Here is an 11,420-nt window from a genome sequence, read left to right as displayed (position 1 = left end):
AGCTGAAATAAATAATTCTCTCTACTATTATTCTGACATTTCACATTCTTAAAATAAAGTGGTGATCCTAACTGACCTAAGACGGAATTTTTACTATAATTAAATGTCAGGAATTGTGAAAAACTGAGTTTAAATGTATTTGGCTATGGTGTTTGTAAACTTCAGACTTCAACTACATACATTTTACAAATAGATTTGACATATACATTTTGCATACACATTTTACATACGTGGTATTGTTATATAAAGCAGTCACATAACAATAATACATTACCAAACAAACTCTTTAATCCCAACCCTCAGACACTCTCAGCCCATCCCACCTATCACCATAGACCTCAGCTCTTTAATCCCAACCCTCAGACACTCTCAGCCCATCCCACCTATCACCATAGACCACCCTTGTTTGGTTTCCATGTGCCATATATTTTTTAATTGTGCTGTGATGTTTTACAATTTTTTTTAACCTTTCTTAATCGTTTATTATCCACAGATTGTGAGCTAAAGATGAAAACCTTTCCTGTGAGTATTATTATATTGTTTATTGACTGACTGGCTTTCCAAATCGTCCAACACTGCTATTTGTAAGGTCAATTTTAAGTGCATGTTGTGATTTTTTAACCAATTTCACTACTTAATATGGAGCAAAAACTCATCTCTAAAGTAGAGGCTCTATGACTCATTACAAATCAACATTTGTCACATTTAGATGACATTCTAATGTCATAATAAACATTTGTCTCAGCCATGTTGAATTAAAAGTTCCAGTAAGATGCTAATCTTGGCATTCTTAGCAACAGAACTTAATACATTTATTTAAGATTCACTTAAATACCCAGAGGGTATATGAACTCACTCTGAGCCGGMGTCGGCATTAGAATACTGCTGCAGCTCTCGTAAGTGTTGATTGATATGTGCTGTGGAAACAACAGAACAACAACATTAGCCATTGTTCATAGTATATCACAGTGTTTATAAGAAGTGATTTTTATATCTTACCTGAACTGTAACCGTTCGAGCTGTCCATTCCTGAACCGTTCATCCTTGTGGCGCCTGATGATGACGAAGCACTTGACCCGGACCTACCCAATCCTGTGTTACCCATCCCTGTGTTACCCAATCCTGTGTTGCCGTTTCCTGTTGCAGAAGCACCCCACCCACCAGTTCCAGCACCCAATTCTGTTCCAGCAGTTGACCCCCTTTTACCTTGCCCTGTTACACTCGACCCTTCCCCGCCCATCCCTGTGTTACCCATTCCTGTGTTACCCATTCCTGTGTTACCCATCCCTGTGTTACCCATCCCTGTGTTACCCATTCCTGTGTTACCCATTCCTGTGTTACCCATCCCTGTGTTACCCATTCCTGTGTTACCCATTCCTGTGTTACCCATCCCTGTGTTACCCATTCCTGTGGAACCCCACCCACCTGTAGCCCACAAAGTTGAGCCTGGCTTGTTACCTGTCCCTGTCCCACCTACCCCTGCACTACCGAATGGATTTGAACCCATCCCAGTGGACTCAAACCCTCTTGAGCTTGCCCCTGCCCCGCCAAATCCATTCCCAGTTGAGCCAGGGTCACCCATCCCATGCCTGCTACCCCAGGGTCCAGTCTGATTTGGTCTGAACATCCATGGGTTACCCATTCCAGTCTGAAACATAATAAGACAAAGAAAATAATGTTTAGTTAGTACCGGTATGTGAAAATACTTCAACATATAACAATGAATCATGCTGTTTATCTAGCATATTCAAATTGAAATAATAGCACAAACATATCATGTTAATTATTACATGACCACCAATTGTATCTTATAGACTGTGGCACTTTACCAGCCAGTGGGGCCTTTACCTATCCTCGAGTTCCCTGCATTGTTTTTTTGGAATGAGATTGACACTTCCTCCAGTCCCATAGTGGGACCCCTGCTAAATTGATGAGATTGGCACTTCCTCCAGTCCCATAGTGGGACCCCTGCTAAATTGATGAGATTGGTACTGGAGGAAGTGTCATAGTGTCTATTCTGATCATACACATTTTATGATCAGAAGTTTATGAAGGCAAAAATGTATGAAAGCGTGTATACTTATTTYTTTAAATGTATGTAGTTCTGTCTTTGTCTATTGATGTTTTGTATTATGTTATGGTTTATGTTTTGTATGGACCCCATGAAGAGTAGCTGCTGCTTTAGTAGTAGCTAATTGGGATCCTAATAAGATACCAAAAATAAAACATCTCTATGGTCCAAAACAGTGCAAGGCGTATTTACTTCAGAGAGCATTATGAAAGCATGATGATTTATTTTATTGTAAGAAAGACAACATCATGTTTGAATGTGCCCATTACTTGAATTGATACAAACTCATGCCTGTACATACAGTGCAGGTTTTGACAATACATTTTCTTTTTAAACAGGCAAGTTAAATCCTTATTTACAWTGACAGCCTACACCGGCCAAACCTGGGCCAATTGTGTGCCACCCTATGGGACTTACAATCACAGCTGGTTGTGATACAGCCTGGATTTGAACCAAGGTGTCTGTGTTGACAMCTCAAGCACTGAGATGCAGTGCCTTAGACTGCTGTGCYACTCGGGTGCCCCCCAAGTTTAATGTAGTCCACAKTAAAGCACGACAACAACCTATCAATCATTGCTTACATTTTCCACTGATGTATTTTATTATAGCTAATTATCATAAAAAATCTTATGAGGAGCTCCTGCAACTCTCATTTACATGGTTAGATCTTTTGACCAGCGTCCCAACTCTATCGCTTCACACCAATGACGGAAGCCATTTCTGGCACCAGTTTGACTTCTAAATAATTTCTGTTGTTATCTACCGCCASTTATCACTGAGTTGGATGAAAGCCTGGTGTAATACCACGCGATAGAGCTTCCCTTACCYTGGAGCCACAGTTGACCAGTGAGGTGTTGAGGTTATTGATCTTGTCCTTGAGAATGCTGATCTCACCCTCCTTCACCTTCATCCCCGTCTCCTGTAGCTCCTTGTCCCCCTGCAGCCTTCTGCTGTCCATCAGCAGCCTCTCCGTCTCTTGGTCGTATTTCTCCTGGGTCTTYTGAAGCTTCTCGCGGTGCTCCAGGGCCATGSCACTGCGGTTGTAGCTGCACCAGTCGTAGACCTCCTTCAGCTGGTCTTTATCCGCCTGCAGCCTGGCACTGCAGCCCTCAATCTCCGACATCTGAAAGCCCACCTTGTTCAGGTATTGCTGGAACTTGTTCTCCACCTCGCGGGACAGACCGGTGCAGTTGTTGCGGATCTGGTMCAGGTGGTGGAGCTGCTTCTCGCAGGTGAGCAGGAAGGGGCTGACATTGGGCAGAAGGTTGTCGATCTTCAACAGGAAGGCTTTAGAGACGTCGGAGATGCCGGCCAGAGATTGGACAAAGTCCTSCTTGCACTTCTTCCTGTAGCCCTCCAGTTGTCTCTGCAGGAAGGTCTTGTCCYTCTGGAGGGAGATGGCCTCCAGGGTCAGGGTGTCCCGGTCCATGGCTGTGTTCTCCATCTCCATCCTCATGAACTGCACCGTCTGACTGAAGTTGGAGCTCACTAGCTTTAGCAACTGCTCCAGCTGCTGKACCTGGTTTTCTTGCATATTATTGTTGTTGCATATAAAAGTTTTTGAAGAACAAAAAGAAGAAAGAAAAAACTTTTATGTTAATACTTCGGAACMAAGATCAGATTTTGTCCGGGATTCAATCCGAGGAGCACTGTCGACATTGCACCTTATAAAGGCAATGTTCCTGCGTTTGCAAAGATTGCATTCACAGTGCAGATGTGGGCTCAATAGAAATGAACCTTTAAATCAAGCTCGCTACAATGCAGCTTGGATTGAATCCCGGCACTGCGTTKGTTTTAAGTAAATTCAGAATGGCGAATAAATCACTTTTATTATAATTTCACTATTTGTATTCTCACTTCGGTAACAACAACAACAGTGAAGACAAAAGATCATTGCAAAGTTGTAATTTKCACCATGCTTATTATTGTCCAAAGAAGTACCAGTTAGGAAACCCACTGTGCACAGATGTTARTTTAACATCTATTCCACGTTTGTTCAACGCAATTTCCTTTACATGACGTGGAAATAATGTTGATTCAACCAGTGTGTGCCCAGTGGGAAGTTAATAGGTTTAGGAAAGCTTAGCTGTGAATTATTAGAATGAGATTCTGAGTGGACGATTGAACATGAATACTGTATGTAACACTAGTGCAGAGCAATAAAGCATTGTTTGTCTTACAGCTCTCTTACCATTTGGTGGCATGGCCCTGAAGCATTGGTTCATTCTAAGTTGAATCTGACATCTTCCCTTATCGTTTTCACACTGAGTCTGTGGATATTAATAACAGACATGCATCAGCACCACATTTTGTCTACCAATAATAATTTGAGTGAAAATTTCACCTACAGATTTAGGATCTGCAGCAACAGAAAATGTGAATTATTATGTGGATTATAGACATMTTTTTTTATTATGGACATGTTTTGTAGAGGTTGATCCATTTTTCATTTGGGCAAATCAAGACTGACATTTTTAACTGTCCTTTAAAAAAAAAATAAACCTTGGGTGGCAGGTAGCCTAGTGGTTAGAGTGTTGGACTATTAATCAAAAGGTTGCAAGATCAAATCCCAAAAGTAAAAAATCTGTCGTTCTGCCCCTGAACAAGGCAGTTAACCCACTGTTCCTAGGACATCATTGAAAATAAGAATTTGTTGTTAAATGGCTTGCCTAGTTAAATAAAGACAAATTGAACATACTACACTATTGAATTTTCTGCTGTGCAGAAACATTTCTGCAAAAACAGAATGATCAAWTTAAGATACGGCATCTGTATATGCACATTTTTGTTGACACTGTTGCAAAATAAGATATATATATCTATAGAAATKATGAACAGTCAAGCTTAAATCTGAATATACAGTGATTAGTGATTGTTAATGTTGATGACTGCATGACCACTGTTTTAACCTTTTCAGTTATATTTGCTGAAATKATCTGAAATGAAATCATATGTTATATGATATGTATAAGAGACTTGAATGTAATATTTGTAATATTAAATTACACTCAAATCAAAATCATGTAGCACATGTTTTGTTTTCCTATCCACTAATACAGCTAAACTGGCATTTTAATATTCAGTAAACCAATCATTGGGATCCGACTGTATATAATGTACTGCTGTCATTGTAATGAATATTCAAAATCGACATATTGAAAATCCACCAAAGTTTTTCAAAATATGCATSCCTAAAAATCCAACACAACCTCACAAATCCCCTCTAGCATTGACCTGTGAACATTGATGACAAAACCAGTCTCAGTTCTTACCACTAGTCCTTTGAGATTGGCGATGAACATGCCAGACCCGTTTGCCACTTGACGCAGACTCATCATATACCTGTCGTTGCGCATCTTGTCAGTCAGGGTGGCGTTCAGGAGCTTCGTCAGGTTCTTTCCCTGCTGCCGGAGGTTGATGTTGTCAATGGAGAGGCGGCTGAAGCTCTTCTCCAGGTCCTGGACCCGGCTCTCGGCCGCCGCGTCTGGGGAGCTCCCATAGACCAGGAAGAGCACCAGGCTGACGATGATGAGTGACTGGATCAGAGAGGAGAAGAAGAAGACAACCCTCATGTAGTAGCCACAGCTCTTCCCTCTGGGCTTCTGGATCTTCCTCCTGGCCTCCAAAGCCAAAACTTGCCTCGGAGTAAACTGCTTTTGTACCATGACTGTTTGAGCCTCTGAGGCCACAGTACAGAACAGAACACCCTTACTGCAGAAACAGCCAAGCCCAGACCGATTTAGATGGTTCAAATGGTGTCCACTTCTTGAGAACGCAAGTAGAGGGCGATTAAACGCCCAAGCACTGAAAGCTCTTCTTTCCCAAACCAAAAAGCAAAATAAATAGATAAAATGTGACGCATATCTTAGGCAGACCCTGGTTAGTGGAATATCTGAGGCAGACCTTGGTAGTGGGAGATATCTGAAGGCAAGATCCCTGTAGTGGAGATATCTGAGCAGGACCCTGGTAGTGGAGATATCCTGAGGCAGACCCTGGTAGTGGAGATATCTGAGCAGACCCTTAGTGGAGATAAGTATCCCGCTTCTGAGCTAAGTAGCACACATTGACAGCCCAAACAGTAAAGTTCAGGCGGTTTTCTCTCCTGAGCGTTATATGGTGTGAAAGTGAGAGACAGGATTATGTCTGAGGTGTAAACATGGTCAGGAGTTTAGAACCGCCTCACCACACTTCCCACTCTGGAACTCCTTCCTTGACATCATGTCAGGGTTAGATAAACTCACACACACACACACACACACACACACACACACACACACAACACACACACACACACACACACACACACCACCACACACACACACACACACACACACACACACACACACACACACACACACACACACACACACACACGAGGTGATTCAGACCACATTCACACAACTTTGAGCCCCATGCGGTGCCAGCTGCCCCTTTGTTTTGACAGGTAGCCTAGCAGTTAAGGGCGTTGGGCCAGTAAACGAAAAGTTGCTGGTTTGAATCCCGGCGCCGACTTGCTGAAAATCTGGTGATGTGCTCTTGAGCAAGGCACTTAACCCTAATGCTGTTGTAAGTCACTCTGGATAGAGTATCTGCCTAATGACTAAAATGTAAATGTCAGCACATGTGACAAGAGATAGTGGTTCTGAAATGACCCGCTTTGAAGGAGATTATAATCTTAGGTACATTTTAGGAAAAGTCTTCAGGTGTAACAGTCCTATTTAACAAGGTGTGCCTACACTGTACTAACACTTTAGCAGTCTACGTAACTAAGATGTATTAGTGTGCCTAGGTATTAGGGACACTTMAATTTGATGTTTTTTGTGTCATATATGATGGTCTTAAATTTTTCTTGATCTAAACAYTACATCAACCTTTACCTTCTCTGTGATAAGTTGTAAGGTCGGGAAAGGCCACTGTTAACCAGTATGTGGGGGGGGGTTAGGTACATGAATCTTCACCCTCTTGACAGGTAAATGCTCCATTAACGTTTGTTCTGACCATTGTTCTGAAGATATTATCTGTTCTGAAGATTTGATCTGTCTATATTATCTTCCTCCGTATCTCAAAATGGCACATTGTGAAGACCTACTGTAATTTCCAAGAAAAAACCCAACTGTTTTACGGTATTATGAACATGTTTTCCGGTGCACGGCACCAGAAGTTAAGTGTCAGGACCATAGCACATGTTGTTCCACAGACATTCTCATTAAGTATCGGAGCCAGCAGCCCTTTGATGCTCTGCGTCTCAACCCAACTTGCTGACGTGGGCAGCTGACAGTCAGTCTCTCAGGACACCCCAAACACAGCAGCAGAATGAAAGCCAGAACTTGTCCTGCCTGCCAGCCATTGTTGCCGTGCCAACCCTGTCTTCAGAGGAAGCAATAATTCACCAAGGAATTGGCCATCTCATCTGAGTTGTTACCATCGGGACAGATCACAGATAAAGCTTGGGAACAAAAGCAGGATATCAGGGACAAACACAGAAGTACACACAAAATGTTGAATATTGAGAATGAAATGGGCTGTTTATCTGGAGCATAAACAACTGTTATTTTTGAGGACCAGGTGTTGGAACTTAGTGTATTAAACGTTTCCCTGCGTGTACCTACCTCCTAGAAATCTATCAACTCCTTCACTGTAATCTTGTAGACGGCCGTTTAGGAATATCACAGAACAATATACTACTTTTAGTTTCCACCATATCTAACACTTTCAAATCTCAGAGGGAGAGTCTACAAGGCAGGATCATAAACATGGATTGTTATTGAATTAGAATTTGACCTCTTTTTTTTCATGTATCAGGTATTTGCAAATATTGTTTTTTGATTAGAATAACTTTATTCATGGCCATAACACATACTGCCACCAAGTGTTAACTGCAACTCCTGCAACCAATTTTCCCTCCAACCAACGTACATCAGAGAGAATTTTAGAAATGGATGTGTCATGGAAGGATGGAATGAACGGGCTTCTTGGAGAAGAAATAAGTAAATATCAACAAATTTGAAGGATATACATAAAGATGGTATTCCGTCGAGGCGGAAAAACATTACAGAACGTCCCAGTAAAAAGGTTGCATTTACTTATTCATGGTCGGGCTTGTTTAGATCAGATTATTTGTCTTTAATTAATCATGGCTTGAACCACTTAGATTTTCTACAGCAGTGCATTATTTACCAGAACCTCAAAACATAAAAAATGTAGACAAACAATAAATGTAGCTTGAGTTACTGTGTTCTCGAGACCTAGTAAACTCAGTTAGAAAGTTTTCCTCCACACTGAATTACACAAATTATGGTGTGATTCTCCTCTTCAAACGATTTTAGCATCTAAATCTTGATGGGGCAAAAAAAAAAAAAGAGAGAGTGAAATGTATTCCAGCAAAGCCACTACACAACACAACACTAAACAATACATTAATTGCACTATAGAGGTGACAAACGGTGCCCACAAACAGTTAGGTCCTACATAAAACTGTCCCAACATCTTACCACTGCTACACCTGGCTATCAGCAGAGCCTTGTCTGGCAGYGAAACAGTTCATTCAGCCTCATTTACTGCCTTTTAAAAAAACAGCTGGTACGGCTGACTTGCTTAGACAAATGTGGTTTCTAATGACAATTAAGATGTACAAACTATAGCATAAGGGGGCGACAAGCGGATGAGAGGCAATCYGTAATTTTGATTAAGACAATGAGCGAGCTTGGACAGACGTAACGTTAGTGTTTATAACTATTTGTTTAGCACTTTTGAAATGTACAGCGACAGAATTCAGAACATGGGCCGTTCTTACAGTGCTCTCCCTGTACACCAAGTCAGAACCGTAGGATAAATAAAGGGGGCATATAAGCAGACAATGAAAGGTCTTACAATATTCAATGATTACATTTCTCTCTCAAAACAGTATATCTTCTTATTGGCTCAATCCCGTTAACGGGATGATATGACAACAGCCAGTGAAAGTGCAGGGAGCCAAATTCAAACAACAGAAATCTCATAATTAAAATTCCTCAAACATACATGTATCTTATACCATTTGAAAGGTAATCTTGTTGTTAATCCCACCAAAGTGTCCGATTTTAAATAGGCTTTTCAGCGAAAGCACCACAAACGATTATGTTAGGTCACCACCAACTCACAGGAAAAATTCAGCCATTTTTCCAGCCAAAGAGAGGGTCACAAAAAGCACAAATAGAGATAAAATTAATCACTTGATGATCTTCATTCAGATGACACCCATAGGACTTCATGTTACACAATACATATATGTCTTGTTCGATTAAGTTCATATTTATATCCAAAAAACCTCAGTTTACATTGGCGCCATGTTCAGAAATGCCTCCAAAATATCCGGAGAAATTGCAGAGAGCCACGTCAAATACAGAAATACTCATCATAAACTTGATGAAAGATACATGTTTTACATAGAATTAAAGATAGACTTGTTCTTAATGCAACCGCTGTGTCAGATTTCAAAAAGCTTTACGGCAAAACACAATATTCAATAATCTGAAAACAGCGTTCAGCCACAAAAGCAAGTCATACAGTTACCCGCCAAATTGTGCAGTCAACAAAACTCATAAAAAGCATTATAAATCTTCACTTACCTTTGCTCATCTTTGTCGGAATGCACTCCCAGGACTCCCACTTCCACAAGAAATTTTCGTTTTGTTCGGTAATGTCCATCATTTATGTCAAAATAGCTATTTTGTAGCGTGTTTGGTAAACACAATCCAACGTCAGGAAGCGCGTTCACTAAAAAGCTGACGAAATGTCCAAAAGTTCCGTAAACAGTCAGTAGAAACATGTCAAACGATGTATTGAATCAATCTTTAGAATGTTTTTAACATAAAATCTTGAATAACGTTCCAACCAGAGAATTACATTGACTTCAGATGAGCGATGAACAGAGCTCCCTCTCATGTGAGCGTGCATGGTCAAAGAATGGTCAGGTCATGGCAGACCTGACTAATTCCCCTCTCATTCGGCCCCCTTCACAGTAGAGGCATCAGACAAGGTTCTACAGACGGTTGACATCTAGTGGAAGCCACTAGGAAATGCAAACTCATCCATATCTCGCTGTGATTTCAATAGGATCTTGGTTGAAAATCGACCAGCCTCAGAATTTCCACTTCCTGTTTGGATTTTTTCTCAGGTTTTTGCCTGCCATATGATTCTGTTATACTCACAGACATAATTCAAACAGTTTTAGAAACTTCAGAGTGTTTTCTACCCAATACTAATAATACTATGCATATATTAGCAACTATGACTGAGGAGCAGGCGTTTACTATGGGCACCTCTGTGCACCTTTCATCCAAGCTACTCAATACTGCCCCTGCAGCCATAAGAAGTTATAGGCTACAGTTGAACAGTCAGAACAGTAGGCGAAATTAAGAGAGGTAAATAGACCAAATTATTAGGGTGAGGGACATGGGCTACTAACATCTTACTACACAACATACACTTAGTATTACTTTCTTAGCTACAGTATACATATCTCCCCTGCATATTACAACATTTATGAAGCAGCATACAATACATTTTTGGACTCACATTGTTGTGCTCGGCTCACTTGAACAGGAAGCAGAAGGCGGTTCTCCGAGTTAACAATTGTTTTGAGCGCGGCACAAATCATGCTTCATTGACAGCATGGCCAATGTTAAATGTTTATCATTTTAAACTTGGAGAAGAGCCCCTTAATCCCAGATTTAGGACCCCACAGCCACTGTCACTGATTCCTTCCAAACCACTTTCCGATTTCCAACTTGTTGTGTAATGTTTATGTCCGATCTATAATTTATTTTCAATATTTATCTTCATATGACAAGGATTAAAAAGGATTTGACAGTAGATGGCATGGTTTGTGATAAGACTCCTGTATTCATAGGGAGTGAGAGGTATTTTGAATACTGTATGCATCAGAGGAGGCTGGTGGGARGAGCTATAGTAGGACAGCTGGAATGGAATAAATGCAACCGAGTCAAACGTKGGTTTTCCATGTGTTTCCATTGATTTCATTCCAGTCTTTACGATGAGCTCATCCTCCTATAGCTTATCCCACCAGCCTCCTATTTCAAACCATGCCTTTTAAACCATGGGATTGAGAACTCTGTAATGTAAGGATTGGTTTCCTCCAAACACCTCAACTCTCATCAGAGGATCTTCTGTGGAAAAAAAGACTGATGAATCCCCGAACTTAATCCCTCCTCAGTCCAGCAGATGTTTTCCTTTGACTCGGACAAAGGGCTTTGTTTTTATTACCAGGCTTGCCCATTCCTGTGGGGTCAAAGGTGAAGCCGGTCTCGGAGAGAAGCTGTCCCTGCAGGTCAAACAGTTTGACAGTCAT

General features: G+C 41.1%; 1 protein-coding gene across 1 annotated transcript; it reads right to left on the bottom strand.

The window, feature by feature from the left end:
- Positions 1–726: 726 nt before the first annotated feature.
- LOC111979069 (uncharacterized) lies at positions 727–11,420 on the bottom strand. Its single transcript, XM_024009359.2, has 6 exons — positions 11,336–11,420; positions 5,344–5,750; positions 4,263–4,341; positions 2,898–3,598; positions 1,000–1,648; positions 727–917 (listed from the first exon to the last, which is right to left on the bottom strand). The coding sequence occupies exons 1-6, from the start codon at positions 11,418–11,420 to the stop codon at positions 853–855; spliced, it is 1,986 nt and encodes a 661-aa protein (XP_023865127.1). The 3' UTR covers positions 727–852.

Source organism: Salvelinus sp. IW2-2015, linkage group LG19 (genome assembly GCF_002910315.2).
Source record: "Salvelinus sp. IW2-2015 linkage group LG19, ASM291031v2, whole genome shotgun sequence".
Classification (NCBI taxonomy): domain Eukaryota; kingdom Metazoa; phylum Chordata; class Actinopteri; order Salmoniformes; family Salmonidae; genus Salvelinus; species Salvelinus sp. IW2-2015.
Note: the sequence above shows the minus strand (reverse complement) of the source record. Positions and strands in the feature narration are given on the sequence as shown.